This window comes from Lodderomyces elongisporus, chromosome 3 (genome assembly GCF_030384665.1).
Source record: "Lodderomyces elongisporus chromosome 3, complete sequence".
Lineage (NCBI taxonomy): Eukaryota > Fungi > Ascomycota > Pichiomycetes > Serinales > Debaryomycetaceae > Lodderomyces > Lodderomyces elongisporus.
The window spans coordinates 1681694-1703881 of NC_083675.1; the positions used below are offsets into that span (position 1 = coordinate 1681694).

A 22188-nucleotide genomic window follows, 5' to 3' on the forward strand; every position below is an offset into this window, starting at 1 on the left:
AGCGATTTACATATTGTGCGGGTCCATACGATTCCACCAAAGAAGAAGAAATAAAGTGTCAATTTCAGCAATGACAACTAATATTGGCTAGAGTGCTAGAAAGTTATATCTGTCTTATTTCAGGTTACTGGTATTTGGTCTTTTTTGAGTAAATGATGTACATGTCTTTCCACTTACCTACTTGTATACCGTGATATAATGAGTGTTGAGAAAGTTGCTTACCGAGAACCTCGAGGTAATGGCGGTGTGAATGTCGGGAGGGGGGGGGATAGATTGAAGAGAGAGATGGAGAGAGAGATGGAGAGAGATGGAGAGAGAGATATAGAGAGAGATCTCAAGGTAGTTGGGAAATAACAGCAAGGTCCGATCACTTTATGAATACCACACATCTTGAAGGAAAATATACCTCACAATTTTGATCACTGCCGTTATCGGTTGCACAAAAAATATGCGGTAGTGCAAAAATTCGGTGATGTATGGCTCGCGGTTCCCGTTTACTTTCATCAATTACCTCTTCACTCAAAGATTATTCAAAACAACACCAACACTAACAACACCCACAACAACACTGAACACTAAACATAAAAGTGTCGATAACGTCGATACCTTCAAATAGTTAACAAACAATGGTTTCCAAACAGGAGTTGTACAATTCGGTCAAAGACTTACCATTTGCCAATGATGATTTTAGTAGAACGCCGAAAGTCAAAAATGCTGTAATCAACTTTAAACTTGCGAAAACAGGGCAGCCTGTTACGCTATTCAATATCCACCATCACCTGGAAGTCCCCGACTTACTTATACAAGCCATGCAAAAAGAGTTTAATTACATCATTGAAGAAGGCCAAACTTATCCACACATTACCTCGAAATCATTCAAAGAGTTTAAAGAATATTGGTTTCATCACTTCGCATCCATCTTAATTGAAGGGGAACATAGCTCGCTCACCAATGATAGTCTTAGGAACCTAACACTTGAAGAGTGGGAAAATGCTCTTTTAGGGTTCTTTTACGTGAAACCAAACTATATTGGGCGCTGCTCTCACCATTGTAATGCAGGCTTCGTAGTGAATCACACGAAGCGAGGATTAGGTTTGGGCAAAGAGTTGGGCGCAAAATATTTACAAGTAGCACCACAGTTGGGTTATGTGTACTCTGTGTTTAATTTGGTGTTTGAAACAAATGTTGCCAGTTTGAAAATCTGGGACTCATTAGGATTTGAAAGAATTGGGTATGTAAAGAATGTGACAGTTTTGAAAGGTTATGAAGATAGATTGGTTGGTGCATATATGTTTGGAAAGGATCTCCAACAAATTGATTAATGAAACTTTATAAATACCATACATTTGATTACAAGAAATTAGAACTACATTTATTGTAAACAACAACCAAAAAGATATCAAGAAAACTTAAGAAAACTCAAGAAAACCAACCTATTGTAGGAATCAGCCTCTTTGATATCTTCTTTTGTAATTTTTTTTTTTTTGCTTCATCTGTTTTTTTTGTTTTTGCTTTTTCATTTTTGCAACAAAGTCCAAACCTCTTTAACTACAGTCAAAAAATTAACAAAAAAAAACAAACTAATCAAAACAGACAGTTTAATGTATACTAAAGTACAAACAAACACTCACACACACTCACTCACACACCTCTTATAGCGTTATGACCTAATTAAGGAGGCTGATAATGCATGGCTACGACGAAATTAGAGACGATCAGTACAGATCTAAAAGATCCGTAATGGCTCGGAGCGCATTACCTGCCCCATCTTCTGAGCCCTTCTATCAACAAGAGGAGCAACAACAACAACAACAACAGCAAAAACAACAAAGACAAAGACAAAGACGACATCAACAACATAATAATCATCATCATCGTAACCATACCACTATTTCGACATCTATGCCCACCATCACTGACAGGTATACCGTGCTACTCAAAGATGGCGTAACCACAGCTACAATCTACCCAATCTCCATCAATGATAACATCCCGTATGGTCTCTTGCATTTTCTATACGAGGAGTATAATATGGAGATAGAAAGAGGTGAGACCTTACCATTTTTTGACCCTCTATCCATTGAGGAATTTTCAAACTACTGGTTTGAATCATTTGCAGCTGTTATGTGTTTAGGAGATCTCCCCCTAGTGGTAAATGGAGACAGTCACCAGGATAACTTTCATGATGTTGATGATAGAGAATGGGAAAAGGAGTGCCTTGGCGCATTCTACATCAAACCAAACTTCCCTGGACGACGATGTGCTCACATTTGTACAGCCGAGTTTATAGTAAATGCTGGTATTCGAGGCAAGGGAATAGGTAGGACATTAACAGACTGCTTTTTGCAATGGGCACCAAAATTGGGATATACATATACCATGTTCAACTTGGTATTTGAAAGTAATGCGGCGGCAAGAAAGCTTTGGGAGTCACTTAATTTTAAAAGAGTGGGTAAGATAGCCAATGCCGCATATGTCAAGGGTAGCGAAATTCCCGTTGACGCAATCATTTATGGAAGAGATTTGATGCCCAAACCTGTAACTGGTGGTGATTCTAGTGCTTATAGATTTGACCAGCTCAAGTATTACTTGGAGACGGGGAAGTATCCAACTACGGCCGATAAACAAGAAAAGGCCCGTTTGAGGGCTAGCGCAGTGAAATATAGTGTGGAGAATGGAAAGTTGATGTTTAAAGGTAAAGAGGTGATTGCTGATCCCGATCAACAATTGAGGATATGTCAGGATGCACATCGCAGTAATGGTCATTGTGGGATAAATCGAGCCACAACACTTATTGCAGAGAAATACCACTGGACAAGGATAAAAGAAACAATGGGCGTTGTGGTGAAGAATTGCACACAATGTACCAAGTCTTCTCAAACAAACGAGGAGTCGGTTTCATTACTTCGTCCAACTAAGAAAAGACGAATTAATGAGCAAACTCAAAATGGAAATAAAAGTGGAGCTGGAAAAGACAATGAATTGGAAGCTGATAGCAGAGAAGGTGTGGGTCTTAGTGCACATTTACGAGCAGTAGTCTCAGAAGTGCAAGCTAACCACAGAGAAGAGTATCGACCGTCATATGCAGAAGTTGCTGCTTCATCACTAACAAACTATCCGCTGTACATCAGAAGCAGCAGCAAAAGCAACAGTAACAGCAAAATCAGGAATAGTACCACCACTAGTACTACTGCTCCAGCTTTAGTTACCACTCAGGATGCAGATCTTGAAGCAGAAGTCGTACGCCCAAGAGTTAAAAAATACCACTAGCCCCATGAATAGCAAATAGCAAATCAAAAAATAGTACTAATAATGATAATATACATGATTCATTCGTTTATTTAGATTGAAATCTACTATCTATAAATGCAAGTAAAAGTCTTTCTCTATCAATTACAACTTCACCATCCATTTATTGCAATGTCTCCCCCAAGACATTGACAATTTAATGTATATATGGTAAATCTTGAAATTGGCTTATTTTTATTTTTATCTTTTTTAAAAAAATTTTCAATTCTTGATTTTTCTTTTTCTATAAAGAAAAAAAAAAAACAAAACAAACAGTTATTATTCTCCTTCTATATCCATTTAGAAGTCGACTCCAATAACCATAGCCAACAACGCCATTCTGATGTACAAACCGTGCTTCATTTGTCTGAAATATGCAGCTCTTTGATCAAAATCAACTTCTTCTCTAATCTCATTGGTTCTTGGTAATGGGTGCATGACACACATGTGTTGCTTAGCATTGCTCAACAACTTGTTGTCAACAATGTAGGTGTCCTTCAATCTGTGGTATTGCTCTTTGTCTTCGAATCTTTCTTCTTGAACCCTTGTACAGTACAAGACATCTGATCTAGCAAGAATCTCCTTGGTCAAAGTCTCGGATTCAGCAACCAACATGTTGTTCTTCACCAACAAGTCCTTGATGTCTTTTGGAATTTGCAACTCTGGTGGAGAAACCAATTGGACTCTGACTTGGTAGTGACGCAACAAGTGAACCAATGAATGAACTGGTCTTCCGTACTTCAAGTCACCCATGAATGTAACAGTAATACCATTGACAGTACCCAATTCTTCTCTAATGGTGAACAAGTCTAACAAGGCTTGAGTTGGGTGCTCTTTGGTTCCATTACCGGCATTAATGATTGGAACTGGAGAATACTTGGCGGCAATATCAGCACTTTCTTCACTTGGGTGTCTTAAAACTACCGCATCTGCATAACATGATAATGTTCTAATTGTGTCTTGCAAAGTCTCTCCTTTCTTAACTGAAGAAGAGTGAGAATCAACCCCAATAACTCTACCGCCCAATCTTTGCATAGCAGCATCAAATGAAGCACAGGTTCTGGTGGATGGCTCATAGAACATAGTAGCCAAAACTCTACCTTTCAAGATATCCAACACTCCTTGTCTTTCAACACCATTTCTCATTTCTTGAGCAATTGTAAACAACGAATGCAAGTCGGATCTGGTAATATCCTTAACAGATAAAATGTTGTTTCTCAAAAAGCAGTTGTTTTTTCTAATGTAGTCGCTGATGGCAGCAATTTCGCCAGTGGAGCCAGCTACAGGTTGTGAAACCAATTCTGAACCCAATTTTTCGAAAACAGCTGGTTGTGGCTCTGGAGTCTCTGGAGCAAACGATGGACGACGAGCACTGGAAAATGAAACTCTCTTGTGGCCCAATGATGGAGACTGTGGTACAGCGGCCACTTCATTTCTACCCAATGAAGAGTCAGCAAGAACACCACCATCCAAAACAACAGTGTCCCCATGGAATGAGACTCTCTCGACAGCACCTCTCAATTTCAACTTGTTAAAGTCTGGGAACACTGGCTTGACATTTGAGTATCTGTCCAAGTCAATGACAACTTGGGCGTCTTGCTTTGGAATGTTGAAGATCTTGACTGGATTGTTGTGGAATTTTTCAACAATGTCATTGATGGTAAGTTTCTTTTCGTTAACCGCACTCAAAAGCAATGGAAGGGTTTCGCTAATTCCCAAACCTGGAACAACTTCTTCTTTACTGGCTCTAGCAACCAAGTATGGCAATACACCAATAGAGAAACAATCAATGCTGGATAAGTTTTTCCACAAGTACTCTTGATCACTCTTGGATGGCAAGAATGGGAAGTTCAATTCATTCTTGGAAAGGAACAAAGTTAAAACAGCAACATCGCAAGTAACGGACAAGCCTTTGTTCTTTGCCATCAAAATCAAATCCAAATCTTCTCTTGACGAGACATTAGTGATATGGACTGGTCTATTGTGCAATGAAGCCAACAACAAAACAGATGCCAAGTCGGTTGCCTTTGCATCAGTGATAATTGGCTTGTTGTGTGGCCATGAAGAAAAGTGTGCACTAACGGTTGAGATCTTGGAACCATCAATATCATTGAATGGGATGTACAATGCACCAGCATTATCAGCAGCGTCAGCGGTTTGTTGAGCATTGGTTTCAGAAGCGGCAATGGAGACTGAAAAATCAGTATAAGCACTTGCCTCAGCTTGATCAATTGCATCAACCAAGGACCTATAGTCGGTTACGGCAGCACCGGTTTGAGTGTGTGGCAAAAACGCATTAAAAGTGAAACCTGCAGCCAATGAAGCTTTGGTGACTTTTTCAAAGTCATTGTAGGAAGTGGCAAATGAAGTGACATTGACCAAACCTGGCAAAATTGATGTACCGTGCGAAGTTTGAGCGTCTCTGTTGCTAACATCAAGAGAAATATTTCTTGCAATTGCTTCAACCAACAATTTGGCGTTCTTGACATTGGTCACCAATGGGATGGCATAGTCAACAGCCATACGACGTGACTCGTAACCCTTGGACATGTATGAAGCTGGACGACGGAATCTGTTGGATGATGGCAAGTTCACATACAAGTCAATCAAGTTGTTTGCCAAATGCTGTGTTAAGGAGTATTCAGACTTTTGGTTCTCATCTTTACTCAAGACTTCTAAATAGTGAACAGGAATATTGTGTTCCTTGATGAAATCAGCAGTTCCGGCAGTGGCAAAGATCTTGTAACCCAACTCATTAAGTTTAGCAATACTTGGCAACAACTCTTGCTTCTCCTTGTAAGAACCAATCGAGAACAAAATATTCTTCTTTGGCAATTTAAAGCCGGTGGACAACAATGATTTCAAGTACGCTTCGTACTTGTTCTTACCAAACGTAGCAACCTCACCAGTAGAAGCCATTTCAACACCAAGAACTGGATCTGCTCCAGCCAACCTAGAGAATGAAAATTGTGGAACTTTAACTGCACAGTAGTCCTCAGGCAATCTTTCACCTGGGTATGGGGTAATTGGCAAATCCATAATTGCCTTGGTGGCCATTTCAACCAAGTCAACACCAACAACCTTGGAAACAAATGGACAAGATCTTGAAGCTCTAACATTACATTCAATAACCTTGATGTCGTTATCCTTGGCAATGAATTGAATGTTGTAAGGACCAGTGATGTCCAATGCTTTACCAATCTTGGCGGTAGCTTCAACAATTCTGCGAACAGTTTCTGGATCCAAATCTTGTGGAGGAACAATCAATGTAGCATCACCTGAGTGAACACCTGCGTTTTCAACGTGCTCGGACACAACGTGCATAACCATTTGACCATCCTTGGCAACAGCGTCCATTTCGATTTCCTTGGCGTTTTCAATGTACTTGGTGATGACAACTGGGTAATCAGGTGACACATCAACGGCTTGAGTCAAGTATGATGCCAAGTCATCCTTAGAGTAAACAGTGTTCATGGCAGCACCTGACAAGACATAAGATGGACGGACCAAGACAGGGTAACCAACAGCTTCGGCAAAACCTTCGGCCTCATCGATAGAGGTCAACTCCTTCCAGGCTGGTTGGTCAACGCCAATTTTGTCCAACATTCTTGAGAATTTGTATCTATTCTCGGCAGAGTCAATCATTTCTGGTGATGTACCCAAAATCTTGACATTTTGTCTGTACAAAGGCAAGGCAATATTGTTTGAAGTTTGACCACCCATGGAAATGATAACACCGGCTGATTGCTCCAACTCGTAGATATCCAAAACTCTTTCCAAATTGATAGTCTCAAAGTACAACCTATCGGCTTCATCATAATCGGTAGACACAGTTTCTGGATTGTAGTTGATCATGATTGTTTTAATTTTGTTCTCACGCAAAGTTCTGATAGCTCTCACGGCACACCAATCAAACTCCACCGAAGAACCAATTCTGTAAACACCAGATCCCAAGACAGTTACACCATGATCATTGAATTCGACATCCGAGGAATCAGCATTGTAAGTAATGTACAAATAATTGGTAAAAGCTGGGAACTCAGCTGCAACAGTATCGATTTGCTTCACAAATGGGATAACACCAGCATCCTTTCTCAATCTTCTAATGGCAACTTCGTTGCTGTCAACAAACTTGGCAATTTGTCTATCCTCAAAACCTAATTGCTTGGCTTGTCTAATAATGGATACAGGCAAGTTTTCTTTCTTACCAAAGCTTGCGATCTTGTTACCGAATTTGATTAAGCCATCCAATTTGTTCAAGAACCATTTGTCAATGTTGGTCAATTTCCAAACCTTGTCTACTGAGTAGCCATCTGTTAATGCATTGGCAATGGCGAATAAACGTTGATCTGATGGTGTTTGCAATTCTTGATCAATATCAATCGACATCAATGCAGCAGTCTTGTTGAATCCCAAGTTCTGGTAGTCAACCGATCTGATGGCTTTTTGAATAGCTTCTTCAAAAGTTCTACCAATGGCCATAACCTCACCAACCGATTTCATTGATGAGGACAACAAAGCTGAGACACGAGTGAATTTTTTCAAATCCCATCTTGGAATCTTGACAACAACATAATCCAATGATGGCTCAAAACAAGCACATGTGGATCTGGTGACACTGTTTTTGATCTCATTCAATGGAATGTTCAAACCCAACTTGGCTGCAGTGTATGCTAATGGATAACCTGTGGCTTTGGAAGCCAAAGCTGAAGAACGTGATAATCTTGCATTAACTTCAATGATACAGTACTCCTTGGAGAATGGATTCAAAGCATACTGAATGTTACATTCACCAACAACACCCAAATGTCTAATAACATTAACAGCAGTAGTCCTCAACATGTTGTAATCTTCATCTGACAATGTTTGGGATGGTGCAACAACAATTGAGTCACCAGTGTGAATACCCAATGGATCAAAGTTTTCCATATTACAAACAGTAATACAATTGTCGAAAGCATCACGAACAACTTCGTATTCAACTTCTTTCCAACCTTTCATAGACCTTTCAACCAAAACTTGTGGTGAGGTGGCAAAAGCTTTGTTACACAATGCAACCAATTCCTCCTCATTGTCTGCAAATCCTGAACCTAAACCACCCAATGCAAAAGCAGCTCTCACAATCAATGGGTATCCAATTGCATTTGCGGCATCAATAGCTTCTTGGACATTGTTACAAGCTTCGGATTCAGCACATTTTTCACCAATTTCAGCCATTGCACTGGCAAATAATTCTCTATCTTCGGTGGTAATAACGGTATCAATTGGGGTACCCAACACTTTAACACCCAAATCTTCAAACTCATCTTTCAAAGCAATACCAACACTTAAAGCAGTTTGACCACCAAAAGTACAGTAGATACCATCTGGACGCTCATGCTTAATAACTTTACGAACAAATTCAGGGTTAACTGGAAGGAAATAAACTTTATCAGCCAAACCCTTTGAAGTTTGAATAGTGGCAATGTTTGGGTTAATCAACACTGTGTAGATACCTTCTTCTTTCAATGCTTTTATAGCTTGAGATCCAGAGTAGTCAAACTCACCAGCTTGACCAATAGACAAACCACCTGAACCCAAAACAAGCACTTTCTTGACATCGACTTTTGGGTGAGCAGCCAAGTTATCTTCCAACTTTCCGCCTGGGAACTCAACTTGTTTGTAAACACCGGTTTTGTTGTGCTCAACAACAGCGTTGATAAAGACATCAAACAAGAATTCGGTATCTCTTGGACCTGGGGTGGACTCAGGGTGGAATTGCACTGAAAAGAATGGCTTAGTTTCGTGGTAGATACCTTCGTTGGAACCGTCATTGGCATTAACAAATAATTCTTTCCAACCATTGTTCAAACTTGATGCATCAACTGCATAACCGTGGTTTTGTGAAGTGATGTAACATCTTCCTGAGATGGTAGAAGTACATGGAATATTGTGACCACGATTACCGAATTTCAATTTCAATGTTGAAGCACCAGAAGCTCTAGCCAACAATTGGTGACCGAGACAAATACCAAACACTGGTGTTTTAGCTTCAGCCAAAACTTTCTCCAAAACTTTGACGGTTTCGTGCATAACGGCTGGGTCACCTGGACCGTTGGAAATGAACAAACCATCATACTTTTCTCCTGAAAAGTCATAGTCCCATGGGACAACTTTCAATTCAACACCTCTTCTAACAAAGCATCTGATTTGGTTGTACTTCATACCAACATCAACGGCGATAATTCTGATTGGCTTACCATCTTTACCCAATTTAATTTCTCCGGATGTTGGGGTATACAAAACTGGTTCTTTAGTTGAGACTTTGGCAACCAAGTTCTTGACATTTGGGTCGTCATATTCTGGTACGTCGAAATATTGCTTCCAGTTACCCGATTTATCAGCAATCACTTGGTCTGATTTGATACCTGTTTTTTGCAAGGCCAATCTACCTAAAGTTGAACCTTTTTCTCTCAACTTTTTGGTCAAAGCTCTGGTGTCAACACCATAGATTGCAGGAATGTTTTGTTCCTTCAACCATTGACCCAAAGAGGATTTGGCCAAAAAGTGTGAAAACTCTTCGGTGTAGTGAGCAACAACCAAACCTGCAATGTGGATTCTGTTGGACTCAAAGTATTTTGGCAATGCAGGAGTATAGTCGTCATCCTTGAGTTCTCTATCTGGAACACCATAGTTACCAACCAATGGGTAAGTGATAACCAAGATTTGTCCTTCGTAAGATGGATCAGTGATGGATTCTGGGTAACCAACCATACCAGTTTGGAACACAACTTCACCTGCTGCTGGAACCTCTGCACCGAATGAGTAACCTTGCAAGGCTACTCCATCCTGGGTCTCCAATGTCATCAATCTATCTCCTGTAGACTCCATTGGTGGAGAAATTGGGACTGAAACTTTAGACATCTCGATCTGGTTTGCTTTCTCTTTTATTAGTTTTGGTGTTTAATTTGTTTTTTCTTGAAATGAATAAAAAAAAAACAACAACAACAAATGGATATAGATTAATTTATTTTTGCTATATGTTGCAAAAGTAGAATAAAATTGTTGTTATAAAGTTGAGATTTGTGGGAAAAGGGTGCGGAGGGGGGAAACTTTTCTTCTCAATGTAAATAACAAAGTCTTGATTCAAATAACTTGTTGGAAAAAGCTAAATAAAGAAAAAAAGAAAAGAAATGTTAGTATAATTTCAATTTCGATTTTAATCCCTGAATGAAGGTTTGTGAAAGCAAATGGTTTATTCGATAAGAAAGAATGCAAATAGAGACCTCACTCAACTCTTCTCTCCTTTCCTCCTATGCGCAATTTGCACTGAAATTTTTCTATTTTTTTTTTCAATTCTCTCTTTCTTTTCTCTCTCCCTTCCCCCACCCAACTTTTGTGCAACATTTTTTTTTTCATATCACCAAAGCAGAAGCAAAAAAAAAAAAAAGATAAAATTTCTTTTTTAATTTTTTCACGCACACTCGCAACGTCTGCTCGCGCAAGAAGCAATGAGTAATTTGGGATATGGCATCTCATCGCGGTTAATTCTTGGAGAAGAATGTAAAAAATTGGTTGATCTTAGAAGAAGAAGGAAAGAAAGAAAGAAAGGAAGGAATATCTTATCGCAATAACCAGACCATGAAATGTGTTTAATTAGGAGCGGTTTTGGCATTTGCAAGGCCATATACTGGATAAGTTGAGTTTTGCTCGTAATTCCTCTAACTGACACATCTTCCATCAATGGCACAAATCTTTTTAAAAGGGTTTTCTCAAACGCAATAAATGGAATCTTAGTACTAAAAAAGCAGAATAATAAAAGGACATACCACTACCAAGGTCGATTGTAAAGATTGGCAAAGGTGACAATGAAGGTGGGGCTACTTAGAGGAAGAGAGAGAAAGAAAGAGAGAGAGAGAGAGGAAGAAAATAAGAAGAAGGAGGAAGGAAGAAGGAAGAAGGAAGAGAGAGGAATAAAGAAAGAGAAAATAAATAATGATAGAAAAAGAAAGGTGTTTTAAAAAATAAACGGCAGTTTGCATCCCTTTTATATTTCGCAAGCTCATCTCAAAATTCAATTTTTTTTTCCTTTCCTTTCACCTACCCCGAAGAAGGAAAGTGAGAAGAAGTTACCAAGAGACACAGAAATAAGGAAGCAATTTTTTTTCTTTTTGCGTCCGTTGTGAAACTCGCGGTAGTGGGTATTAAGGATGATGGTGAGGATGGTGATATAATTAACATTGCAGGATCTCTATTTGTAGTGTAGTGACTCAGTAAGTAGTTTTATGGAACACAAACAAACAAAGACTCAAAATTAAAAAGTGAAAAATAAAAAATAAAAAAATTTTCACTCACACAACTTACTCACACTCACTCACACATTCATTTTTGTCCCCATCAGTAGTAGTAGGAGTCAATTTATTGTTTGTGCAATTGAACTCACTGCTTCAAAAAGTATGGCTACTTGTCTCTTTTGTGTACGCGTGCTTGGTGTTTTTAGAGTCATCTCTATCAAATAATCAAGTATGTGCTCTACTACTATACATCAAGAAGTACGTCACTCTTGTTGCAGAATTGTGAAAAAAAGAAAACAAAAGAAAGGACATACCATAAATATATATATATAGACAGAGAGAGACAAACACGCATACTTGTACCTCGCCTGCCCTTGCCACTCTTTAAATTCTTTTTCACTATTTTCATTTCTTAGTTTTTTGGTGGGTGGAGGGTGCGGGCGAGGGAAGAAGTTGTTGAGGTTCATTTCTCTCTGTTCATTTCTCTCTGTTCATTCCTACTCATACTCTTGTAATCGTTTTACTTAAAGATGCAAGAACTTGATATAACATGATGATGAATGTGATTGTAGCTTTTATGCAATTGCAGAGAAATTCATCCTTTTCTTTTATACTAATACTCTTATAGTGATGGTAGAATTTCTTCTGTTATTGCAAATAGTTACAAAGTGATCACAATTATTGATCTACTTATTTATCATCCTCTAAATTTTTCCACTGCATTTGGTACCAAAAAAAAAAAAAAGAAGACAACAACACCAAACTGAGTCTTTTACTTTTTTGCTTTCCTTGCTTTTTTTTGCTTTTCAACATAAACCAATCCAGTGCCAGCTGTCATCAGTTCGACTGCTTACGTGTCGCAAGATCCTCAAGAAACCAATATATTGGCGTTAGTACCAAAAAAAAAAAAAATTATTCCGTTTTGTTTTTTGTCTTATTTTATTTGATTTTATTTTTCCATTCTTTAGTGTGTAAAACTTGCATTGGTTGGAATACAAAAAAAAAAAATTTAAATAAAGACCCAAAATAAATATATGGAAAGTTTAGTCTCTACAACTTGTTGTATCTTTAGACACCAGTATTGAGAACAAACTAAAAACAGTAACAACAACAGTTACAACAACAACAACAGCAAATTTTGGCCAGACTTTTCAATAACTAGAAACAGTTCTTTGGTTCATATTATACAAAGCTCCGCTTTGCTCTAGTTGCGTAGTAAATTCGGAAGATTATGCTTGTATATAGTTAAAGTTTGAATGGGTAAGTAAACTAGAAATTTTTTCAGAGGCGGGATAGATGGAGACGAGGGGGCACGTGAGCAAGCATTTTTGCAAAGCCACCCCAGAAGAAAGGGAAAAAATAAAAAAAAATTTAAAATCAAATTTTAGTAGATGATGGATTGGTGCGACATACGCATCGTGTAGGTTCAACCAGTAAGTGCCTCAAGACCAGTAGGACCAGCAAGTTACTAAACCAAATTCCACCAAATTCCACCAAATATTACCCATCAGCTTGCCTCACAATTACCTTTTCTTTTTCTTTTGCTTTTTCTTTTTCTTCTTCTTTGATTGCATATTATCTGCTTTCTCTCAAGCACTTGGTCAAAAACCCATTGGCTTGGTTTTTAGTATCCTTTAAAATATAACTCAGCCACAATACCTTGTTTCTCCTTGACCTTCACACACTCAATCCATACACATCCCACAACCAACGCCAACTTTGAATGCATCTGTAACAACTAGCAAAACAAAAAAAAAAAAAGAAAAGAAAAACCAAATCATAATCAAACAAAACAAAAGAAAAGAAAAGAAAAGAAAAGAAAATAGTATAAACAGATTTCAATCTTCAATATGAACTCTTTCAGCAGACTACGAAAGCGCTTTAAAGAACGACGTTTCCATTTCGAATTTGGTTTACATTTCAGAAACTTTATCCATCGAGTAGTGTCTGCTGTATATCCATATGCAAAAAAAGTCCTACCCAACTTCCGTGCAGTCCATTATTTTTATATTTTGTCATGTGCCATTATAGGATCCATCCTTGTTTACCCAGTAAAAACAGCCCGTTATATTGATATCTTGTTTTTAACGAGTGGTGCTTCAACACAAGCCGGTTTGAACACGGTGAATCTTGTGGACCTTTCACTATATCAACAAATTGTACTATTCTTGTTGGCTTCACTCACCACCCCCATTTTCATTCATGGTTCTTTGCTTTTCGTGAGATTGTACTATTTTGAGCGTCATTTTGATAATATCAAAGAGAAATCCAAGTTGGATTTCAAGATGCGAAGGTCCGCCACATTGGCAAGAACACGATCCGGGACTTCCATGGATTCAACACGTGTAAACACAAACAACAACAAGGGGTTGGGAATCTACGATCATGAAAAAGAAGCAGATACTTCAGGCTCACCGCAGTCTTCAACCCTGACTAATAAGCACGCAGGCAGTGCTGATACCAATAATGACGTTGAGCATATGACGGAGCCTTCAGACGATGAGAAAGATGTAAACGAACGATTGAATCACAGAAGAGACGCAGACGAAGAGGAGGATGTTGAAACTTATTCTGCTGGACAGTATAATAGCCATAACAACAATAACAAGAGCAACAACAATAAGAACGATAAGAACGATACTATCAACAATATCAATAGTAGTAGCAGCAAGACCCAAGGAATCAAATTTGGTGCTTTGCCTCACCCGCCAAAAAGAAAGAAATCAATAGACCCAGAGGATATGTTGAGATCCATCAATATGTTGCAGGAGAAACAAAAACAGAAGCAAAAGCAAAACCCACACAGTATTCAATTTGTAAACGTTAGCTCGCCGAGTCGCGAGAGAAGAGAACAAGCAGATCATTCGAATTACAATAATGATCATCATCATCATCATCATCATCATCAAATGCACAATAGACTGATGGACCATGAGATTAGTTCAAAACATGGAGAGTTTAGCCACGATGACGTTAATAATGATGATAGCAACAACAACAACAACAACAACAATGACAATAATGACAGTCGTATTCACCATGATGATGATGATGACGATGACGATGACGATGATGTGCTCATCATCAAACCACCAAATGAGGTTGAACATTTTGGTAGCCACAATTCAATTTTTACTAAAAAGCACAATCACTCTACTCTTCATTTTAAAGAACCCATTATGAAGAAAAAGTGGTTACAAGGCGGAGTTAATGCTAGAAAACATTATCGTCCATGGACAAGCAAATTGAGGAAAACATTTTCAAATAGGCGGTTTTCGACTGCCTCGAGTGACATTGAAGATGACGATGCTTCCATCGATTCCGAACATGATATGTCGCATAGATCAGAAGACGATGGGGATGGTGGCGATCAAGATGAAGATGAAGAAGACGAGGCTGAAGATGCTGACGATGAGAATGACGATGATGACGATGGATTATCTGACGCACATTACGAAGATGAAAATGCTATAACTGAAGACGATGATGATGAAGAAGAAGAAGAAGATGATGATGATGAAGACAGACGCAGAACAGGTAGCTCGAGGCATAAGGTAAGATCCACTAGCAGAACAATACATCCAACGCAGAGTATCGGTCTGAATGATGTAGAACTAGGCAACATCAAGTACTTGAATGCAAAGCCAGCAAGAAAATCCGGTAAGACAAAAACCCCTGCTAGAAGAAGGAGAAAACGAAGATTTGATGTGAAAAAAATCAAAACGCCCAGTTTGTACCCATCATTGTCGAACCATAGTGGAGCAATAAGACCGACAAATACTAGCGAGTCGACACATTCCAATGGACTTTCACGTACAATGAGTGGGAATTATCTATCTTGGACACCAACCGTTGGGCGAAACTCCACTTTTATTAAATTGACAGAGGAACAAAAGGACGAACTAGGAGGTATTGAATACAGAGCAGTGAAATTATTAATCAAAATTATTGTCATCTACTATCTCGGTTTTCATATTGTTCCTGGAATCATGTTTATAATCTGGGTTTATTGTATGCCAAACTACAAAAAGATGTTAGATGGTCTTTCCATTGTCCCCGCTTGGTGGGCATTTTTCACCATGAGTTCCTCATTTAACGATTTGGGGTTCACGTTGACTCCTGACTCGATGCTGTCCTTTAACCAAAATGCCTTTGTACAAGTGGTGAGCTCTTTTTTGATTGTTATTGGAAATACCGGGTTCCCTGTATTTTTGCGGTTTATTATATGGGTGTTGTTCAAGACGGCAAGGCCATTGTCTCTTTACAAAGAATCATTGGGCTTTTTATTGGACCATCCTCGTCGTTGTTTTACTTTATTATTTCCACTGTTGCCTACATGGTGGTTGTTCTTTATCTTGGTTGTCTTGAATGGTTTTGATTTGGTGATTTTCTGTATTTTGGACTTGAGAAATGCAATTTTTGATGGTATACCAATGGGCTACAGAGTGCTTAATGGTTTGTTCCAGGCTTTTTGTACACGAACATCAGGGTTGTCAATTATGGATTTGTCTCAACTTCACGCGGCAACATTGGTGAGTTATATGATCATGATGTATATCTCGGTGCTTCCCATTGCCATCTCTGTGAGAAGAACCAATGTTTACGAAGAGCAAAGTTTGGGTGTGTATGCACCAGACGAAGGAACTAAAGAAGCTGATGAAAAAGTTCCTGCAAATTATGTCGGTGCACACTTGCGGAATCAACTTTCCTACGATCTATGGTATGTTTTCCTTGGTTTGTTCATTATTTGCATTGCTGAGGGACATAGAATTCAAAAACAGGATATCCGTTTTCTGGTTTTCCCAATTTTGTTCGAAATTGTTAGTGCATACGGTACTGTTGGTATGTCGCTTGGATACCCCGACTCCAGTACTTCGTTGAGCGGACAGTTTAACGTTATATCAAAGCTTGTCATTATCGCAATGATGATTCGTGGAAGACATAGAGGCTTGCCATATGCAATTGACAGAGCTATAATGTTACCAGATGCCGATATGAGAAGACACGATAGAATGCAAGAGAATCATGCTTTGAAAAGGCATCAAACTATGGAAAGAACCGGTACTTTGGGCCGCGTTGCTACAATGACTGGTAACCCCATGGACGGAGGCCATAATCTATTAACTCGTGTTTTAACTAATGTCAATGACTTTATAGATGCCAGAAGGAGAAATAGTGCAGCTCAGTCAAATTTCGACGAACCAAGCGATAGTTCTGAAGAAAACTCTATCCATGCTGTTGATCCACATTATCACGTCACAACTGTCGACCATGTATAGTTTATCTTAATTTAATTTATTTATTTTTCTAATATATCGAGAAAAGCAAGTTAGCATTAGTCAAGAATTTTTTCATTTTATTTGCGTGGATACTTTATCGGTTTATTTTAAACTAAATTTATTTGACTTGACCTTGATCTTGTTTATTTCTTTCTAGTATTTTTCTTTTTAGTATTTTTCGTTTATTTTCATTTACTATTTATTATTTATTTTCTTCGATCTTTTAATTCCCTCTTAAATCTACTGGTCTATAGATATACATATAAACATACATATAAACATACATATAAACATACATGTAAATTACAAATAGTTTTTCCTATTTGCTGTACGGATGAATCTCCGTACTTGCCATTCGACGTCAGCGTCCTTATTATCGGGCAATCCCAACCTGATCTCGTACAACTTCATTTCAAACCTTGGTCCAATCTCGCTGATTTCCACACTATCCTTGGTTCTGACATATACATGGTGCCTTACGCTAATAAAATCGTCATTGTTGACAAAAGTTATTACTCTCGAAGAGTCTCGCTTGACACCAGGCGGGAACAAGTGTTGTAATATTTTCACAACTCTTTTACCCAAGGCTGTATTGAAATTCTCAAAGATCAAATGAGGGTAAGATTCACTAATGTTTCCCAAGTTAGGTAAATCATGTCTCAATTTGACATTATGTAGAGTGAAAATTGCAGTGGGGCCATGTGGGAAATGACTCACGGTGAGCGAAGTTGGAACACCTCTGTGCTCATGCAATATTATCAAGTCTGAGATCTGAACACGCGTACATGTCTTGACCAAGTCGTTGATGATGTAGTTACCTCTATTCAATTTCAAACTATTGGGGAACATGAGTTTAATTTCTTTGGAAAACTGTAGCAATCTCACACTAGGGTCTCTTGATGTGGTAATTATGACCTTTGGGTCAGAAATTCCTGAAAGTGCACTATACTCATCATCGATATCAAGTTGGTCCTGTACACTCTGGTCGTAGATGAAATCTCGTTGTAACTTGTCATCCTCCGCTAATTCTTTCGACAATGGTTTCCCCAGCGCTAATGCAGCTTTAAGTTGCTGACGCTTCTCAGTAAGTGAGGACTCTTGTAGTTGCAAAGCCTTCCGGTATAAATACTCTCTTCTTTCTCTTGCTTGCCTTCTAATCATTTGGAATTTGTTGTTCTTCTTTTCGTATGACTTTTGTTGGCTGATGTACCTGAAGCTGATATATATATATATATATATATATATGTCTATATTTATATCTGTGTCTATATTTTATTGTATTTGTATATGTGAATATGTGTATGTACGTACGTCTGTATAAAAAAGACGATGTATCAAGAATGGTCGAGATGAGAAGAGGGCCGCAATTTTTTTGGAACAATCAGAAAAAAAAGTGCGCAAAAAAAAAAGAAAAAAAATTTGGTGTGATAAATTATATACACTTTGTATAGTACATCCGACTTTACATTTTTCTGTGGAGTGCATTTCCACCCCTTTTTTTTTATAGAGAGTTAAAACAGATGAGAGATATAAGATGAAAAGCAAAGTTTCGATTATCATTGCGGTGCAGTTCTTACGTAGCTAACATGTACTTCGTAGGTTTTGATTGGTGCCCGCTGTATAAACCCGATTGTCTTTTTTTTCCTTTTATTATTTGTTTGTCTTTAATTGGCAATAATGCTATGAACAGGGAAGATCATGAAGTTCACCACGACTTTAAACTGCCGTCTTCTTTTTTTCTTTTCTATTCTTTTCTTTTCTTTTCTTGTACGTGCCACTTTTGAATTTTCTTTTCGTTTTGAATTTGCTTTTCTCTCTATTCCGTTTTACCATTAATTTGGTCACTTGAATTTATAGGTGAAACTCGTCATGTATATACTCGTTGTTGATCTTTATAGAATTTGGAGCAAATGGCATTTTTGTTGAATAAAAGAAAACATTTTTTGGTCCAATTTATATTCAAATGTAACATAGTCTTCGGTTCATTACTCTTCCATTCATCATCAAACGTTCACTATCTTTCTTCTTCAAACAAGAATTTTTTCAAACTCATCCATGTTCTCCAACTCATCCTGCTGGCTCACTCTTTTCAAAACCTCTTTCTTTGAACTTTCTTGAATATGTCCATCGATCAATAGTTCATCAAGCACGTGGTACGCCTTATCGAACCCGAATATAATGTCCAATTCACAAACGTTGCCATATATCTTATCCATCTGTTCAACAAATCGATGTATAATTTCTAGCCCGAGCAACTCGTTATCATCATTATCTACACCAATGACAAAGAATAACGAGGCATATCGACGATAAATGACCTTTGAGTCTCTATATTCCAATACGTTGCACATTTTGGCTCTTCTCGAGAGTATAATGGTAGATAACTCCCTCATAATCTTGGTCTTTTGTTTCTGCGGCATGGTTTCGTACCATTTGGATAATCTTGTTTTGCCTTGTCTTGATATGAGAAAGAGGAAACGAATACCCATGCTGTAATATATATATATATATATATATATATGTTTTTAACTAGTAGGAGAAACAAAAAGCAGCTATTGATGCAATAGTTTATAATGGAGTTTGGTGAAGGTGATATTTGATGTTGTTCAACACTGTAAACCGATGCTATTTTTTCTTCTGCTTTTTTTTTAAAAACAAAAGAAATTGTTTTTGTTGAATTGAATGATTCGTTTGATTTTAATGTCGCTGTTGTTGCTGCTGTTGTTGTTGTTGTTGTTGTTGTTGTTGTTGTTTTCTTGTTGTTGTTCCGTTTTCAAGAATGAACCCAACCGCGACTTTGCAGTTTCATTTCGACGCTGTGCCGCTCATTCCCCTTCCACTACTACCTCATGTTCATTATCAACAGAAAAAATATATGTTCTGTTATGAACCCAGAACATGGCTATCGTTTGTTCCAGATTAGTAGTTTCCCTATGTTTTTCTATTCTTATTCATTAATTCTATATTTACAACATCAAATTGCAATAAAGTAAATGATTCGGATACAACTAATGTAAAGATAAAGAGTCCAAAAAAACAAAAAAAATTAAAAGATTGTTACAAATTACAAAACAAGTAGAAATTATAAAGAAAACTAATAGAAAAGAAAGTAAATAAATCAAATGAAGGAATAGTTTCAAATGTCTAGACGAAACTACTTTATTCATTTTTTTTTTCACTAACTATTTAAAAAGCTCATAATGAAATTGATACAACTGAATCTTGCATCCCACGTGACATCTTTTTCCTGATCACAAACACATCTATTTTTGACGTAGATTTCTGAGTCCAATGGACATTGAGTATAGGGTGGATGGTAATAACCAACTTCGTCAAACCAATGAAGATCTTGCTTGTCAAGAGTCAACATCATTCCAATAGTGTGCACAGGAGCGTCTCCCCATCTTTCATAGAAGAACCCTCCAAGCCTATCCAAATACTGGAAAAATTTGTCATACTCTGGGTTATCAAAAGCATCTACGCGAGCAATTTCAAAGTTGGACCAGAAATGACACAAGTTGTAATACCCATCGTCATTCATCAACATGGGTAAAAGCTTGGGTTTCAACTTATTGTCATTGATGTAGCTTACAACATGTGTCCATAAAGTTGGTATTGTTTCCATGTACTCAAACAAGGAAATCACAAACCCATATTTCTTGTTGTTTTGCTTCATAAACCGGAAAAGATCGTTATCAATATCACAATAGAGCTTGATATCCGGCTCGATCCTCCAGTAAAACTCGTATCGTCGTACCATTTCATGTTTGTAAAAAAAGCCCGAGTAGTATCGACACATATGTCTATAAGATTCCGACCGACCATATGGTATCTTGATTGAAAAATTCTCCCGCAAATCGGTAGCTGCTGTTATGTTTAGGTGCGATGGATATGACCACTGCTCCTTAGCAATCATCCCAAAGTTAAGCTTGCCATACTCAACGTAAGAGCTTATCAAGTATATAAACTCGTCAGAAAACGGCTCGTCATTGAGAAAAGTATAGTCGTAATGGTATTTCTTATTGAATCTATCTTCAACATTCTGTAGCACTTCCAAAACTGAAAACACATCGGAATTTCGACAAAGCATGACAAAAGTCGCATTTTCTCTATCATAAGTCTCCACTGCCTGCTTTTGGATGCTTAGATTTGTTTTTTGATAGTCACGGTGGTGGTTGTGAAGAAAAGATTTAAAGTCGCTATCATTGTGATAAATGTATATTTCCTCATCAAAGACATTGTTATTGGCTTTGATGCTTTTCCATGATGATATATTCAGTACCACATTGGAGTATCTTGCTATTAAAATGGCTGATACCACCAAAAAAAGTTTTCCAATATGCATTTACTGGAAGCACCTCTTCATCTGTAGTTGTGTTTCCCGGTGGCTGAGTGAGATCTTCCAAGATGCTCTCAAAGAAGTTTTCCGATTGCTCATTTGAGGTCATTTTTGTGGTAAAAATTGAAGGAAAAATTGAAGAATTGATTTATCAAAAATGTACTAAGAACATACTAAAAATTTACTAAGAATATACTAAGAATATACTAAGAATATACTAAGAATATACTGTCGCGGTAATTAACTTGCGATCCACTTAATCATTTCCCGAAAAACGACGATGGAAATGACATTGTTTATACGTATTCTCCAAAAAACCATAATCTGTCAATCAAGCATCTTTTTTATTTTATTTTCATCTGTCTCGTTCTTCCCCTTTATCTATTATCTTATCTGGCACGTTCTCTCCTTCTTTTTCTTTCTATCTTCAATGATGCCTCATTTTTTAACCATTCCTTAAAGGGTCATATCGGTGGAATTGGGATTTGTTGAGTATCTTTGGTTTCACATGGATTTTGTAGGAATAAATACCGCCCCCGCCCCTACATGAAATTAGCTCAAAATGAATAAAAAAGGAAAAGATGTAAGAAAAGATGGAAGAAAAGTCAAAAAAAGAAGGGAAAAATTCCATCCATAAAATCATCTTAAAACGAGCATCTTGCTCTATTCTTTGTTAATGTTTCAGTCTTTGCAACTAGATGCACAATCACAATACTAAGCTTTCAACAATTTTATCTTATAAGAAAACTATTATATTAATAATAATGATGGTGAGAAGGTCTATGAGAGATTTAACATGAAAGATGCAAAATTAAATATTGACTTTTTATTAAAGAAACATATACGGTCACGTGATGACAATGCATGGTAATTTTTTTCTAGTCTCTTTCTCTCTCTCTCTTTCTCTCTTTCTCTCTTTCTCTCTCTTCCTCCACGTTTTCAGCAAGGACACGGTCTTATTGTGATAGTATGTTATTGTCTTAACACCTCATCGTCTCACTGTAGTGTT

General features: G+C 37.6%; 7 protein-coding genes across 7 annotated transcripts; 3 read left to right on the forward strand and 4 right to left on the reverse strand. All coding sequences in view use genetic code 12, as the record gives it.

Moving 5' to 3' along the window:
- Positions 1–626: 626 nt before the first annotated feature.
- Positions 627–1322, forward strand: PVL30_002941 (uncharacterized protein; the record flags this gene model as incomplete). The annotated part of the gene is made up of 1 exon (XM_001525473.1): positions 627–1322. One exon carries the CDS (start codon positions 627–629, stop codon positions 1320–1322), a length of 696 nt encoding a protein of 231 aa, XP_001525523.2.
- A 580-nt stretch (positions 1323–1902) lies between these two features.
- On the forward strand, positions 1903–3270 carry SPT10 (the record flags this gene model as incomplete). The annotated part of the gene is made up of 1 exon (XM_001525474.2): positions 1903–3270. One exon carries the CDS (start codon positions 1903–1905, stop codon positions 3268–3270), a length of 1368 nt encoding a protein of 455 aa, XP_001525524.2.
- Positions 3271–3588: 318 nt separating this feature from the next.
- URA2 (Carbamoyl-phosphate synthase) lies at positions 3589–10191 on the reverse strand (the record flags this gene model as incomplete). Its single annotated transcript, XM_001525475.2, has 1 exon — positions 3589–10191. One exon carries the CDS (start codon positions 10189–10191, stop codon positions 3589–3591), a length of 6603 nt encoding a protein of 2200 aa, XP_001525525.2.
- Positions 10192–13411: 3220 nt separating this feature from the next.
- TRK1 (low affinity potassium transporter) lies at positions 13412–16840 on the forward strand (the record flags this gene model as incomplete). The annotated part of the gene is made up of 1 exon (XM_001525477.2): positions 13412–16840. One exon carries the CDS (start codon positions 13412–13414, stop codon positions 16838–16840), a length of 3429 nt encoding a protein of 1142 aa, XP_001525527.2.
- A 303-nt stretch (positions 16841–17143) lies between these two features.
- IMP4 (snoRNA-binding rRNA-processing protein imp4) lies at positions 17144–18001 on the reverse strand (the record flags this gene model as incomplete). The annotated part of the gene is made up of 1 exon (XM_001525479.2): positions 17144–18001. One exon carries the CDS (start codon positions 17999–18001, stop codon positions 17144–17146), a length of 858 nt encoding a protein of 285 aa, XP_001525529.2.
- Positions 18002–18867: 866 nt separating this feature from the next.
- PVL30_002946 (uncharacterized protein) lies at positions 18868–19329 on the reverse strand (the record flags this gene model as incomplete). The annotated part of the gene is made up of 1 exon (XM_001525480.1): positions 18868–19329. The coding sequence occupies one exon, from the start codon at positions 19327–19329 to the stop codon at positions 18868–18870; it is 462 nt and encodes a 153-aa protein (XP_001525530.1).
- Positions 19330–20018: 689 nt separating this feature from the next.
- MNT3 (alpha-1,3-mannosyltransferase mnt3) lies at positions 20019–21288 on the reverse strand (the record flags this gene model as incomplete). Its single annotated transcript, XM_061119419.1, is given in 2 exon segments — positions 20019–21139; positions 21159–21288. The coding sequence occupies 2 exon segments, from the start codon at positions 21286–21288 to the stop codon at positions 20019–20021; spliced, it is 1251 nt and encodes a 416-aa protein (XP_060975402.1).
- Positions 21289–22188: the final 900 nt, after the last annotated feature.